The sequence below is a fragment of the Hermetia illucens genome, chromosome 2 (genome assembly GCF_905115235.1).
Source record: "Hermetia illucens chromosome 2, iHerIll2.2.curated.20191125, whole genome shotgun sequence".
In the NCBI taxonomy this organism is placed as follows: domain Eukaryota; kingdom Metazoa; phylum Arthropoda; class Insecta; order Diptera; family Stratiomyidae; genus Hermetia; species Hermetia illucens.
This window is the reverse complement of record NC_051850.1, coordinates 141389214-141405880: the sequence shown is the minus strand read 5'-3', so window position 1 is coordinate 141405880 and position 16667 is coordinate 141389214. Positions and strand designations below refer to the sequence as shown.

General features: G+C 42.2%; 1 protein-coding gene across 1 annotated transcript; it reads left to right on the top strand.

The window, feature by feature from the left end:
* Window positions 1–146: 146 nt before the first annotated feature.
* LOC119649801 (serine protease inhibitor 27A) lies at window positions 147–8725 on the top strand. Its single transcript, XM_038052113.1, has 8 exons — window positions 147–309; window positions 396–595; window positions 7093–7281; window positions 7396–7609; window positions 7697–7908; window positions 7973–8158; window positions 8225–8375; window positions 8439–8725. The coding sequence occupies exons 1-8, from the start codon at window positions 297–299 to the stop codon at window positions 8576–8578; spliced, it is 1305 nt and encodes a 434-aa protein (XP_037908041.1). The 5' UTR covers window positions 147–296; the 3' UTR covers window positions 8579–8725.
* Window positions 8726–16667: the final 7942 nt, after the last annotated feature.

Genomic DNA, 16667 nt, shown 5'->3' with positions numbered 1-16667 from the left:
GTACGTTCCAATATTAGTTCTCTCCTCAGATGAGGTGGCTCTTTGGGGCGTAAAACTGAGATGGGCCGGGAGCCTATGTTTTCATAGTTAGTAAGTGTCGCTTAAGAGAATACTGGACTCAAGCGTCACTTATTTAGTCTGCCTCAGTATCTGAATAATCTTCATTTCAGACTCGAATCTCAGACTGGACGCTGGAACAGATTCGAGAACGGACTGCCTGTTTTAATCAAGATTAGGAGAGAGTGAATTTTTATTCCTAGAATTAAGTGATAAGTGTAAAACTCTTGATCTTTAAAATGTTTTCGCTTGGTAAGCTGAGTCGACCCCGTGATTTTGTATTTTGATAGTGATCACCGATTATTTCTCTGTATACTGATATTATTTTTTCTTTGCAGCATTTTTGTTTTTTATCGGAGTCGGACAGTTCACAAGTGCTTCACTTCAGCAAACTCTAACTGCAACGACCCAATCGTCCTCGAGAGTGCGTGCTGGGGCTAATTCGACGCTAATCAATGATACTGATTACTGGGATTATGACGACTTTGTCCCCTTCCGCGAGGATCGACACGATACTTTCGACTGGAAACTACTGAAGGTACGTACCCAAAACCTTAATGAGTATCTGGCACGTTTTCTCTGACCGCCTACTAATTGCTACACCAAATATTGCTTTTATTGATAAAGTCGCATCTGGTCGCGCTATTGGAGTCTGTTTAGGTCAGGGCGAGATAATACCAAGCGAAATATAGAACATATGACCTCAAATGACTGTCCAGGGAAAACCGAAGATACTTAGCGACTTTGATGAGAATGAATCAGTGGGTTTCGAATGCAAAACTCGTATCTTCTCTTTACGTGAACACAGTACAGTATAAATAGTTGTCGATTATGTTTTTTACGAATTTTTGTGGTTTCCGTGACTTTAAGTCGCACGTTCCGGAGTTTATTTGTGTACAATCCAGTGACAAACAATAAAAAACTATCTCGTAAAAAAAGATAAATTACCCAAGTTGAACATCATCTTCTCAATTGATTCTGTGGTATACCCATGTATGTAGGAACAACTAAATTTTCTGCTGATTTACTGTTATCATATAAGGTCTCTCGTGTATTATTCAGTAACCTGAGGAATTGCACGATCATGGTTGAAGCTTTAAGAACTTTAAGATTTTAAATACTCGTTTCAGATCCATTTAGATCTTTTTGTTTATTTGCGTATTTGTAAATGGCAAAGCCGGTTCTGTTATCGTCAATATTTGTTATGACCAAACCTGTCTTCAGGTTCAGACAATACTAAACCTATTATTACTTACTCTCGGAAAAACTGAAAAGAGACTGGATTAAAAAATGGTACAGCTGAAGAGGGTGATTCCCAAACTTTGATGAAATCTTTCGGAAGCAATGACCCTACCGGAATTTAATTTACATTTGTTAATGCATTAGAGCGATTGGTATTAGAATGAATCTAATCATTTGATCATTACGCAATATCGTCCTTCACAATCGCCGGAAAAAATGGGGAATTTATTGGATATTACCTAATATAGTTTTGCTCAAGGTGATTTTTCTTGAGCCATTAACAGTTTTTAAGAATCATCCGTTCATTTACATATATATATATATGTGCATAAAACTGTGTCCTCAGACGAGACTCAATTTTGACATCAACCAATATGCTGTCTGTGTGTTTGTGGTGGCTTCTGGGCACTCAGACCGTGGTGGTCCATTGTACTCAACTACCTCGTCTAACGTAATATCCCGGATTCCTTAATGTATCGCAGGGTTTCCGTTAGCGGATGTGATGCTACCTGTTGCCACTGGACCACATCGGTACCAAAGATTTTATGTCTGATCCATCCATATCCAGGTAGTGAATTATGGCTTGTCAGAACGCCTACAATGCTACTGCAAGCCTTCCTGCTTTTTGGTTTGTCTAGCAGCATTGAGGCTCTGCCATTTGTCATTGTGGGAAGCTTGTTCCCAGTTTATGAAGACAACCTTAGTCAATGCTACTGATACTCCGATTGCTGGTTCCAGTGCTGGCATGGGGGAGATTGAACCTGAATTCTTTTCTTATAGCATCCGAGATTTCATTTCCCTCTACACCACAGTGACCAGGTACTCTGGGTAGTAGTTTCACAGTATTGAATCTAGAGATAGAGTTCAAACGGTTTCTGCATTCCTGAATGAATTTCGAGGTGATCAAAGGACTATTCAACGCTCTCAATGTAGTTTGGCTATCACTGCAGATTTGATGCGCCTGCCCTTTAACCGGTTGTCAATCACCTAATTTACCGCTCTTGGGATCGCATATAGTTCAGCTTGAAAAACCCTTACATATTGTCCCAAAGGATTAGCACACTACTCGTTTTTGTTCGAATGGTAGGCTCCGGCTCCAGAACCCTGTTCTGTTTTTGAACCATTGGTCTAGAAGTTTCCGTATATCTCGCCACGCATTCCTTTGGGAGTTCCCAGTTCTCTCTACGTTTCAGGGTAATTACATATCTTCTACCAAACAGATGTTTGGGGACCCGTGAATCAAAAGGGATTCTAAGAACTGGATTCAGTTTTGCCAGTAAGTCTTCCAATGCTCTGTGCCCCCACGTGCGTTGTTTCTTCATAGATCTAATCGAATTAGTCTATGAGCTGCTCTCATTACAGTGCTGCGCCAGATGTTGTGCTCATGGTACCGATAATAAACAGACAAATAGTTCTTTACAATGCGGCTAGTTTGCGTTAAAAACTTTTTTGTCACACTTTAACCTACCGCACTACGGATGCATAAACGAACATCGGCCTAATGATAGCAACACATATCCACATTACTAACTGAGACCTAAGTCACCATGTCGAGGCAAAGATCCACCTACAGAACCCATAAGCTGTGAGTGTTCGTTTCATCTTTACCTCTAAATGTTTGTTTCAAAGAAGCCTCTTGTCTAGAATAACTCTCAGATGATTCACATCATCAGATGAAGAGTTGTACTCCTCATATCTGGAAGGTAAAGACCATTCAGTTCCCCCCTTTTTGTAAACAATACAATTGTGGTTTTTTACTGAAAGTCCATGCCTGAGGCATCAACTGCCTATCATATCAACGACATGTTGTATAGTTCTACACACCGTTTCAAGATCCTGATCAACAGCAAGCACAGCCACATCATCCGCATAAGTTTGAGCATGTTCAGCAAATTCCGCAATTCGCATAGTAGTGAGTCGATCAACACAGATTTGCCTTCTCTATTTTTGAAACCAAAGAATGAAGAGCAGACACACAGCACTTTTCACGTTGAAACGCATGTTGGTTTTAATTGAGTGGGTGTGACCTAAACGCTTTCCCGTCAATGTGAAGCTCAACCAGTCTCTTCAAATACTTCAGCAAGAATGACGTCAAGCTGATCTGTCTGATGTTCTTTGGATTAGAATAGTCACCTTTCTCTGGCTTCGGTATGAAGCCTAACTTAACCTTCTGTTAAGAGGTACACATGTAACTCACAGCAAGACATGCTAGAAAAATATTTTTCAGCAATGATTCAAAGTGCTTCATACCTTCTTTTAGCACTGCTGGTTAGATACGATTCATGCCAGGTGTTATGAAATGTTCAAAGGACACTATGGCAGCTCTCACCTTTTCCTTGGTAACAACCGCTTTCCCAGTGTTCCAGTTCATCTTGTAACATTTACGTGTTGAAGGGGTCGCAAGAAATGTCAACTCTTCCCCTTCCACTTATCTCACCAGTTCTCCCGGATGGTGTACTTCCAGGAGGGTCTGTATTGATTCTAGTCTGGAGTTCCAGTACCATTGGGTTTTCTAAGAGAGTCCAACTTGGCCGACTCATCCCTCATCCCGCCTCTGCGTTTTTCTAGGGTTCCGTCTTTGTGTTACAGTCTGTATCGATGATCTGACAGTGAGATTTCGTTTAGCACCCGCCAGTGTGTAATCAAAGCTAATACTTTTGAAGTTAGGTCAATTACTTCACTTCTTCTCGGCCCCACGAACCTAGGGGCGCACGTTTGCAGTCATGAGATCAGCTGAAGTGATGAAATTAAAGAGCTTCTCTCCTCTTGGTTTACATTTGCTACTGCCCCAACAAATATGTCGAGCGTTTGCATCGCAATCTATTAAAAGTTTGAGACCACTTGATTCTTCATACGCTAGCAGATCTCTTAGCTCTTGCATCGGTGGAGGACACAAAGAATAATAGGATAGATAAGCAGAGGCAACTATGATGTTTTTCTTCTCCCCATTAATTTGGTATTGCACGATGCTCGTAACCAGGTCCTGGTAACAGAATTGTTAGCATGGTTGTCCTAGCCGTCTTAACAACAGAACACAAACTCTCGGTCTTATGGATCTTTCATCGTAAAAAAAGCCCCCTTTACTGATCCAATGCATTAGATTCTATCAAATCAAACGTATGGCTTTTGCACCAGAAAAAAAGTAAAAGTAGTATTGCAGCTTTGCCAGCCTTGCTGCCAGTAGATAGGAGAAGGTTTTGGCATGCTGCAAATTAATTTGACTAGTCTTTATGTTTTTGGAAATAAACTTATTTTGATGTGTAGTGGAAAACAGTTAGAAGCGTATGCCGCGGTCGGCGTGTGACGGGGTTTCCCCCACACCGTTCCGCCAGAAATTCGATGGTTTGATTTCTCTGAGACAACTTGGTGGTAAAGCAGTTCCCATGTTCTCATCCATGAAATGTCTCATCCCATCATGCTGAGAATTCGTCTATTTTCCGCTCAATACCCTTACTGGTTTGCGATGTCCGGTTTACATAGATCCGATCACTCAAATTGGCATCAAGTCAGTTTCGCTCACGCCTCATGCTTCCTTTTCTTCTGCTTTTTTCATAAATGGTGAAGGAGAAGTTACTAGCAGGTAGGATTCACTCTATAGTCCCTTCACTAGTTCGAAGGGGTTCCGCCAGTGTATGCATTCTGGGAAAGCGCACCGAAGATGCCTTGTCTTGTGTGAGTCGAAAACCATCATTGCTCTTCGCTCTTAAAATGGAGATGATGCCCTACATGATGATATGATGGAATCTCAATCTACCTAGGAAAAAGTGGAGCACCATATGGTGACTGTCCTTGAGCATATTCCGACTCTTTTGGTCCAGTTCGAATACCAAGCTATACGTTTGTAGATTCGTCCTTTCTGGCATTCATGAACTTTCCCCTCTAGTGGAGAAGTCCATGCCCGCTTTCTGTTCACGCAATATGTGGATGATGTCTCCTGCCTTCCTTCGAGCCCCAAGTAGCCAAGATCCGACATGTTATGTCCTGTGCAGCTGAGTGTTCACAATAGTGAATTTGGGCCGACCGCCAGAAATCAAAGCCGGGATTACCTGCCTGAACCATTTTGAGGCAACCTCATCAGTGCACTCCAAATGGAAGAGCCCATCGCGAAAACTTTGATTGTTAAATCTTGGCTTCGTTCCAAGGTCCAGCATTTCTTTCTACAAGCACTCCTGGAGGATGGCAAATTGTCCCTCTGGCATTTTGACATCCTTGGAAGCAGCGGTCAGAAATGATGGTCCGCTTTGCGCATACGTCCTCTTCCTTCCCTCCTTCGTGTCCGTATTCCTATGGTAGGGACCAGCTTCGTTGAGATCTTTCTCGCTAATTTGATCACCTACCGGCACACTGGTCCTAATCCTCGTCCTGCACGCATTATCGATGACAGATGGATCTGGTGCGTCCAGGATGGGTCTCCCTGGGGTTGCCAGTTTATCCCACCTTCAACCGAAGGTGCAGCTTCTTTACGTAAGATTTTTCTGGCCATTACCGCACCTAATGGTGCAGCCACCTGTATGTCCTCATTCCCAAGGTGCTTCATCTTCCTTCGCAGAGCCTTCTTCTGCTGACGGCTTGGAGTCTTCCCAGGTTCACGGTACCCGGGCCACTTGGGTCTATTTCCCACCAGCTTAATATGCTACTATTGCTATTTATTCGAATTTATGTTTTATGTCATGTTTTAGCAGCTAAAGATGATTTGTTTTCACATGATTCGAATTATAATTGGGACTAGTTTAAGGAAATGCTAAAATAGTGTCAATATTTGAAACAATTCTAAATGTCAGAAGCCTGAAGAAAACATTGTAAAGGCTGAATTTTCAATCTCATCCCCGGAGAGGTGAGGTTTCTATGGAGGCGGAGGAACAGGCTCCTCAAAGTGGGAGTGCCATGGACCCGGTACCCCATGGGGTGAACATTATGCAGATACTGTAATCGAGGTGATCATGCTGCGGGCTCCCTATTATCTTCAATTTTTCCTTAAAATTTCTAATTTCTATTTCGGACTATCGGGAGAATTCTGTGTCCAGGGGGAATCCTCCTCTTTCTGCATTGTTTTGTCAAGCATGATCATAATGCATAAGTCATACTTACCACTATGGCTTCCGAAAACAAAGATTCTGTTTTTATCCTTTTCATTTACGGCTTTCAGCCAGTAACTAAGAGGAAAGTCACAGAGAATGTTCTTATACAAAATGTAATCGATGACCTACAAATTGCTGCTCCCTTTCTACAATTGGAGTGAAAATTCTGGGAAATCATTATTGATATTTTTGTTGATGTTTTAAGCCATCGATATCCCCTTTAAATATACTATTAGGTATTCTGGAGTCACCCATTCGTTAAATGTGGTTAGCTGGGTTGTCATACGTGTATACCATGCAGCTCTCGGGCTATCGTTCACGGTTCGCTGAAATGCGCCTTAACTTCTTCTAAGACTCCCTGGGATACACTCTCCTGTTTGCGCCAAGCGCTCATGAGGCAACCCACACGTCGGCCAACTTGGGAGAGTGGATTCAATTGCATAGCGTAGCCAGCAATGCAATTGTCGCTCCTCCTTTATGTGAGACCAGAGCCAGAGACACACATTGAAACGGTTTTAATAAGGTTCCGTTTTACAACATTCAAAATCAACAGCATGCGTTAGTTGAAGACATTGTATGGAAGTTAAAATGCACATCCTAAAACTAAGTACATATTGAATTCCTCGCTCTCTAAGTACCTGAAACTAATTTTTCCATCCCCTAGCTAAATAAAAATACATTTGGTATTCACACGTTGTTCAATTTATCCTTTCAGGAAGTTCTTCTAGCGGATTCTTCGAATATTATTGTTTCACCATTTTCAGTGAAAATTTTGCTAGCCCTACTGTCAGAAGGTGCCGGAGCAGAGTCCATAACTAAAAAGGAACTTTCTGCAGTTCTTCCTAACATTCGTACCCCAACATTAGCCCGGGAGCTGTACAGGAGGATTTTAACTTCTTTGAATGTAAGCGCTACTTCCTTATTTGATTTCCTATTTTCGAATTTCAGAAAAGATGAATTCGGGACAACCTGCCAGACATTCCGCTATAACTTTTAAGTTTTATCTTTTCGACAATAGGAGCCTAACAAAAACTATGAACTTCATGTGGGGACGAAAATTTTTACCGATGAATTCGTCGAACCCCGCCAACGTTTTGCATCGATTGCTGAGGCACATTATGGTACTACCATTGACCGTTTGGACTTCAAGAATGCCAGAGGAGCTTCAGAGCACATAAATAGATGGTGTTCGAACCTTACAAGGGGCCATATTCCGGAATTAATATCCAAAGGTATACCAACTAGTTTTCTGACTGATAAAATGATATTATTTGGCGAGGATTGTGGTAGCAAAAAATTGAATTTCAAACATTTTTCAGACGATCTTGATTCGGCTGTGATGGTCATGACCAACGCAATTTTCTTTGATGGAGTCTGGCGGAAACCATTTGCCGAAGAGACTTCATTTGAGTTTACATTCTATAGGACCCCACATGAAGAAATTCGGACCACCTACATGACCCAACAGGGCAACTTTTACTTCTTCGAATCGAAGAAAATGAACGCCAAAATCATTCGTTTGCCTTACAAGGTAAATATTTTACAACGAGAGAATATTTTCAGGAATCAAATTTCTTTCTACTTCGATGCCATAGGGAAAAAAATTCTCCATGACCATAATTTTGCCAGGAGCTAAGGGTGGTTTGGATGAGCTCGTCCGCGAAATTGAAGGGGATGGCTTGAAACGCCTGCAGTGGTTGATGGAAGAAGTTCAGGTCAAAGTGACAATTCCACGTTTCCACTTTGATCGCACAACCCACATGAAGGAAGTCCTGGAGAAGGTAAGGCTCCCTCTAATCAATCGTTTTAAGCTATACTGATCCAATAATTTCTTTGAAAATATTTAGCTGGGAATTCAAGAGGTATTTACCTTGAACGCTTCGCTCCCTGGATTGGCCCGCGGCGCTGGTCTCAATAACCAACTCAAAGTTTCAGATATTATTCAAAAATGTGGACTAATTGTTAACGAGAAAGGCACTGTAGCATATGGAGCCACTGGTAAGATTCTGAGTTTTCACTTTAGCCTTCAGACTATCACAGGTTTCTGATTTTGCGTTTTAGATGTTGTAATAACAAACAAATTTGGAGACACCACCGTCCATGAGTTCATGGCGAATCGGCCGTTCATGTTTATCATAGAGGATGAAACAACAGGAACAATAATATTCGCTGGCAAAGTTACTGACCCCAATAAGAATTGAGACAGTATGTAGTTCCTTAATTCCTAAACAAGGACTAGATATATGTATTCCGGTATTTTATACTCATACTTTACCCATTGTACTTAAGTTCTTAGTTTAGTTGGTAAAAAAATAAATATTTCTCCACATATAAAAATTTACGCGAAATTCAGCCTTGTTTTTAATAAAAACGTAGAGTTAAGAGATCCACGATCCATCGGTTGGCATATCATCACGTCCACTACATATAAACTAAAATCGTGGTATGTGATTTTTAAAGTGCAATAATTTTTTTCCACTAAATTAACTAACCACGCTCACGGGCCATTCGATCCCCCAAGGTCAATAGATCATTTGCATTACTTAACAGATGCTCTGGAGGGTCATCCCGGTTCCTATGGTACCAGACAATGTCTGAGGGTTCATGGCAAGAGCCACTTCAGATACCTAGCTATGGTGCACAGTTCAGTCCACCAGTGATGGTTTTGCGATAAAACTATATAATAGGCGGTAAAAATAGCTATAAACTAATATTTTGCAGGTCACGCGAAAAATATGGTGACGGTATTGCTATCACTGTGAGTAGGTATATTTGCAGGGCAATCTTGTCCCATGCACGCCGAAACAATTATCTTAAGTATTCGTTTTGAAAATGATGGGGTCCTAACATAAGTCCGCATCAACTTAATGCTGGACCGGACCAAATGGGGAGCAACTTACTCCCTCTTTCCTGGTCCACGGACCCCTCGTTTGTACCCAAACTTTTCAAAAAAGTCAAGCGATGACGGCTTTACGGTTTCTTACCAGGGCAGAGGCAAATCGTCATTCTCAAAACGAATATTTTCAGCTCTGGCCAAGCTCTGGTCAATAAGGCGGATTTGCGCTCAATATAATTCGTAGGCATGTCGTGCTCTACGAATTATATAAAGGAGCACTCAACATCTGCGAACAGCTACGGTCACGCTGCTCCCAGGGCAGAGGCGAGGCAGCGTCTGATCTTAAGGTTTTGTATACAAACAATTATAACAATTATTATTATATGGAATGAAGTACATCACTAGAATATTCATAAGTTCGAAATCTAATATTACATATGAGCGATATTTTAGCAAGTTGAGAACATAATTAAAAAGTCAGATCAATTTTCCGCATGAGGTTATCACGTTTTAGTGACCAAGATGAGATAATATGTGTGTGCATGCATGCCTGGACAGGTGTGCATTTAAATATTTTGTTCCTCAAATAAATGTTGGGTTTTAGGTAAATTTGATGCCCTAGAAGTTATTCGATCGCCGGAACAGATTGCCTAGAGATCTGTTCGCTTGAATTGGTGTTTGGAGTATGTAATCTGATCGGGTGATTGTATGTGGCTAGAATTGGGCAATATTATTCTGGGAATTGAGGAATGCGCTTCTTGGGTTTATGGTGTGAATTACAGGTAAGTGCTGACTTGAGGAGCGTGTTTATTGGGGCATAGATAGGAATGTATTATATAGATTCAACACACCCAGACCTTTGTATATTTATTCAAAGAATAAATCTATTGTTTTCCAAGACTTCTTTCTAATTTCTGAATGTCAAATACTACGAAACAGAAATTACAATATATTAGGCAAACTTTTTATTTAGAAATTAATTTAAGTAGTACCAGAGGAATTCGTGCGTTGGGCTAGATTGCTTTACTATGATCTCCAGAATAAAGTTCGAATTGTGACAGGTATATCGAAACCAAGTGGTTCATCAACTTGTGCTCAAGGTATGGGACAGCGAATCAATGCCTGACGATTGGCAACGAGGCATTATCTGTCTCATACATAAAAAGGGAGATATCACACAGTGCAGCAATTATAAAGGTATCACGTTGCTGAGTACCATCTATAAGATATTCTCCACTATCTTGCTAGGCCGGATTGCCCCATACGCCCAGAACATCATTGGCCCATACCAAAGAGGCTTCCCTCCAGGCAAATCAGCAATAGATCAGATTTTCTCTCTGCGGCAAGCGATGGAAAAACTGTTGGAATATGGACAACGGTTGCACCATCTGTTCATCGACTTTAAAGCCGTCTATATTATAGAGTGTCCGGATGGCTCAAGTGGTTAGAGCGCTGGGCTATCGTAACGGAAGGTCGCGGTTCAAATCTCGCTGGGGGCAGAGGAATTTGTTATCGTGATTGGATGTCGGACACCAGTCGACTCAGCTGTGAATGAGTACCTGAGTCAAATCAGGGTAATAATCTCGGGCGAGCGCAATGCTGACCACATTGCCTCCCATAGTGTACTGTGGTGTACCGTTACGGTCTTGAATGAAGTGCTCTAACACACTTCAAGGCCTTGATCCAATATGGATTGTTGCGCCAACGATTATTATTATTATGATAGCATAGCCAAGGTAAAACTGTACACGGCCATGAGAGAATTCGGTATCCCGACGAAATTAATAAGACTGAATAGGCTAAGCCTGACCAATGTGCGAGGCCAGATAAAAGCAGCAGGATCACTCTCAAGACCATTCGACATCAACAACGGTCTACGACAAGGAGATGCGCTGTCATGCGTCCTCTTTAACCTGGCCCTCGAGAAAGTGATCCGTGATGCTGAGGTAAATTCTAACTACTGGCCTATGCTGACGATATCGATATCATGGGAAGAACCACCCGAGACGTACAAACTGCCTTCATCCAGATCGAGCAGGCGGCTATCAAGGCGAGATCTTGGGCTGCACATCAATGAAGGCAAGACAAAATATATGGTGGCAACGTCAGCACCGAAGACGAATCAACCAACAACATCAAACCGCACTGGTCAAACACGAAGAAGAATAAGGATAGGAGAATACAACTTTGAGACCGTTGACGATTTCTCCTATCTAGGGTCGAAAATTACAACCGATAACAACTACGATGATGAAATCCGCGCACGGTTGTTGTCAGCCAACAGAGCCTATTTCAGCTTACAAAAACTGTTCCGCTCGAAACGTCTCACCATAGGGTCAAAGCTCTTACTGTACAAGACTATGATCTTGCCAGTCCTCATGTATTCATCGGAAACTTGGGTTCTTAGCAAGAAAAATTGCGAACTCTTGGCCGCGCTCGAGAGAAGAATCCTCCGAAGAATTTTTGGCCCCCTACATGAGGATGAACGATTCCGTAGCCTACACAATGACGAAATCTATGAGCGATACCATGACCGTCCGGTTGTGGATAAAATTCGGCTCAATAGGTTACGATGGGCGAGTCACTTAATCCGTATGGATGGGGATGATCCCACCCGGAAAGTCTATAAGGGCAATATCTATGGTAGAAAAAGAAGACGAGGCAGACCTTGCCTAAGATGGAGCGATGGCGTAGGTCAGGACGCCAGATAGCTTTTAGGGATATCGAATTGGTGGACCTCGGCGCAAAACCGGGTTGTCTGGAATTCCTTATTAAGGCAGGCCTAGACCGGATACCGGTTGTTGCGCCGTTGATGATGATGATGATATCGAAATCGCTTCGAATCTCTGCTGGTGTTCATTAAGGAAGCCTCCTCTCTTCACGTTTGTTAGTTCTTGTTGTGAAGGCTGTTCCTATCCAAGTCCGCACCTGACAAAGGCTAAAGAAGAAGAAGAAGGCTCCTTGAGGTTGCTACCGAATAAATGTAGCGAATAATTTAGTTAATTTTATGGTTTTTACAGAATTCAGTAGCACGTTTTAATAATTTCGTTGGAGAAGACATACTCGAATTCACGGATACCGGTAACAATATCCAAGATACGGTTTTGTAGTTTCGAACCAGAAAGAATTCATCGGTAAAGACTGATCCGGCACTCAGCACAATATGTATAATAATAAACCTTGTCGCCCTCCCTGAAGCTCAATGAGGACTTTCTCCATATGTAGTTTGTTCTGGTAATCACATATGAAATGTCCGATTTTCAATTCGACGTTTTACAGTCGTTGTCATTCCTCCCCGAGAAAACGCTGAACTGCCTTGTGGAACAGCTGTTTCAGCTCTTATACTTACACATATATCTCATATCTCAAAGGTTCTTAGGTTGCAATTTAAGAATACACTCAAAGTATTCTCTGGTTGTCTTAAAAGGGGATAGAAATTCGTAGGCCAGCAGCCTGCAAATTTTATAACTTTAACATATTGCTACCGAAGCGTCAACAACACCTCGGATAGGGACCGACTTCACGGCTACCTTTGGCTATCGAAAACGGTTAATGATTAAATAATCGTTGGCGTGACAATCCAATTGGATCTTGGTCTTGAAGTATGTTAGGGCACTTCATTCAGGACCGTAACGGTATACTACAGGACTGCAGTAACATATAGGAGGCAATGTTGTCAACACTGTGCTCGCCTGTGATTATTAAAAGAGTGGTTCTTTCACTTCATTTTCACAGGCAGCCAGATCACGAAAATGGACTCGAAACTCTTCACCGCTGCGTAGATGTTTGCCTTCACTTACGTATTTCACTTGCATCTACCAAGTAATGATCTCTTTCGAGGCCGATGTCAACGCCTCTTTTGTTACACACATTCAGAGAACAACTTCTAAATCTACTGCTGATCGCGATATGGCCGGCCCAAGAAGAGCAGCTGCTACGACAAAGAGGCACGGAATCTTTGAATCTTTCGGTTAAGGACGAAACAGGTGTGTTCTTCTTCTGTGTGTTTTTTTCCTAACCTTCTACTTCTTAACTATAAAAAACACATTTCCCTCCCATGTGTATAATCTACCAGAAAAGCCTAGAAGAATGCTACTTTCCTCATTTCTTGAAAGAAGCCCTTATCATTCCTATCCTCAAAAACGGAGATCCTTCTCTTGCTAAGAACCACCGTCCCATATCTGTTTTTTGCACTTCCTCGAAAATCCTCGAGAGATACGTCAACGACCACGCACTTCAGTCACCTCACTGTCAACGAGCAGCATGGTTTCCTGAAACTGCTGCTGAATGCTTCAATTTACGACAGGAAGTACATGTTATTTATACTGTTTTCTCCAAAGCCTTTGATACCGTTGATCATTATATGCTCCTCCTCAAACTCTCTCTACTCCAATTCCCCGTTCTCGTTCCCTCTCCCCATCCTCTGATGTTCCCTAAGGTTCCATACTTGGCCCCCTACTTTTCTTGCTTTTTATCAATGACCTCCCGTCCATTCTCATCTGTCCGTATTTGCTCTACACTGATGAGCTGGGCTGTACTCTCATGCAGTCCAACCATGATACTCTGGTTTGTTGATGCCCGGTTAACAAGCTGACACTGAATGTCACCAAATGGCACTGGATATGCTATTCGCTTAAACCGTCCCCAACATCCCTTTCCTACAATCTTAGTGGACAACCCCTTTCACTGCTGACCTCCTTTCAAAGCCTGAATGTAATATTCGAGAGCAAACTTCGTTTCAATTCTCACTTCGTTAACTACATCAATCGAGCTTCCGAAATGTCTGGTTTTATCCTGCGGTTCTCCTCCGACTTTACCTCAATTCAGCCCTCTTTAACACTCTTCAACTCCTTGAATATTGCTTTGTAGTCTGGTCCCACTTCCGCATCCGTTACACAACGTAATTTCACCCGGACCCTCTTTTTCAAAAAGAACCTTCTATGGGTGGATTATCCGGCACGATTCCACACTCTCAATCTCTGTCATTGATAGCTCTGCCAACTCCGATATTATTTTCCGATCCACCTCTCATAGTACACTTAGTACGAATATTTTTCAAGAAGCTCGACATCTACTTTCACTTCCCTATCCCGAGACTCTACCAATCCTTCAACACCCTACAACTTGACTTTGTTTCCTTCCTTAGCTTTACGCGTAAAGTACGCCGTTTACTTACTCCTCCCTCTGAGGACAATATGTAACAAGGAATTTCCTTTTCTGTATGTTGTCTTTAATTAAATAAATAAATTATCCCAGCAGGAAACGAATACATCCGAAACGTTGATCAAGGATGCTTCTGCTTATTTTTTCCTCACTTCCCAGGAGAGCAAACGTGGATCTAGAGAGAGAATGTTACAAGTGTTTGCTTTCATCAAGCTTCCTATAGAGGAATTTTGAAGCATCATTCGCTCACTGATTCCATTAAGAATCATTACCACTAATCCAAAATGAATCTTTAAGGAAGCTGGGAAGTTGGAAGTCATAAATAGCGGAAACTTATAAGGAAAAAAGCTAAAAAGAAAAAGACTAAATTGTTTTGTTAAATGCCGAATAAAAGTTTGTTATTACTCATCTACCGATATTTTGAGGACCAGTTGTCCTCTTTTCCAGTAAGCTTTAGCAGACTAAAAAGTAAGCCAGACAAAACGGCCTACAAACCAGCGGAACTTTGCCAGCGCAACTCCCCGTCGGGAACGAACGTGTGCAAAACTTTTCCTTCTCCATAAAGTTTCAAAAAATGTGCTGGGAGTTGAATCTCCTGTGTAAAGTCTTCTTGGGTCGATCTGTTTAGATGTTACTACTACTACCAGACCGACCTTGTGTCAGGATCTGAGCTTGAACAAAGTGCTGCCGAAGAAGAGGCTTTGAAAGTTTTAAAAACATAAAAACCTGTCACCATTATTGTTCCGGTTATCAAAACCATGTCTTCCCATCATATGCTCGAGTCCACTGCGACTGTGGCAGGTTTGTGAATTTTTACAGCTTTTGTATGCGCGTAACTAGAAAGGCGCTGACTATTTAATGATCATTTGTATGTTACGCCCGGCGCCCTTCTCAGTGTTGGAGAGCTGCGACCCCCAAGGTCAATATCAACCGCTTAGATGATCCAGTTGTCGCTCGATAGTGGGAGAGCTAACTCGGACTCGGATGATCCGCGCGTGTGGTAGCAACGCTATGCTAAAAGTAACATCAGGGAATTCCGGGAGCCAGTTGCCAGTGCGACAAGCGATTTTCAGCCTGGAAACTGCAGTTATCGAACTGGAGGTAGCGAATACCAACCATAGTATTCTTGCCCAAAACCGTTGGCGTTGGGGGTACTGAAAAAATTGAGGATTGACAACGTAACCGAAGAATGAAAGTTCACCCCAATATTTTTTCGCTTCTGTTACCGAAAGTTGCACTGTCTGGATGTTCTGTTGGGATTCGTTGAGTGATCTGAAAAAACTCCGCTGGGTCCTCGCGTACGTTACATTGTAGATATGTCTGGAGTGCCTTTCACTATACCGTCGCAACCCACTGCATACGACAGAAAGTTTCTGCTTTAGTATGTCCTCTGTCCCCATCGAGTCTTGGTTACCAGTTTCCGCGATGACCTCAAGTCGAACACGTTCCCTGATAGCAGCCGGGATTGTGTTGCTGTGAGTAATGAGCCGAACTGGTCTGCAACCCGCTGTACACTCACGTGCGCGTATTGCGGAAAGCGCTCGACGAATCTCTGGGGCAACAAGGGACGGTAAGATATTATACACGCGTGACCGTTACTTCCTAGTAGGAGCGGATAATCCAGTCCATTTCATTCGCTGCCTACGCGAACCTGCTGATGTGGTTGTCACAGATTGTGACTAAACAGCTGCAATACGCGGAGCAATGCTCCTGCTCATCGTGGCCCACGATTAGCGGTTTTGCCGCCGTGGTGTCCATTATGGGAACCCAACTCAATCACCGTGTCAGACAACTCCCGCCGGTCATCTGTACCGAACCTCAAATTTTTTCTTCTCCTCAGTTTTGGATTTGCATTTTATACCTTACTGCCAGTTGTGGTGATAGCTCCTTCAGTGGGTAATCTGCAAGACTACAAAGTTCCTGAGACGTGGTGGTGGCTTACAGTCATTCAAACCGAAGCTATATATCCCCCTTGTTTTCACAACCGGGCTTGGGATTGGCTACGACGGAGTTACAGTCTTATAATTAATGTTTTATAATTAGTGCTAATTTTATTCATCTCACGATTCGATTGAAAAGCTTAATTAATGAGAATCTTTGCGGAAAATATTCCAAGTATGAAGAGTATTTACATTGGAAGACGTACAGTAAGGTAAGTATCAGGTTTTAGGGTGAATACTGTTCTGAAACGTGTTTTTCTTTTAATATATTTTGCTTCTAATTCTATTATAGACACCTTGTTGGTTTTCCCTAGTTTCCAATTGGTAAGCGATATGATGACATTGTTCCTA

What these genes read in the sequence shown, in the direction of transcription:
- LOC119649801 (XM_038052113.1), top strand. An exon ending in TCATTCGTTTGCCTTACAAG is followed by an intron (nt 7,909 to 7,972) that starts GTAAATATTTTA and finishes TCGATGCCATAG; the next exon opens with GGAAAAAAATTCTCCATGAC. An exon ending in TGTAGCATATGGAGCCACTG is followed by an intron (nt 8,376 to 8,438) that starts GTAAGATTCTGA and finishes TTTGCGTTTTAG; the next exon opens with ATGTTGTAATAACAAACAAA.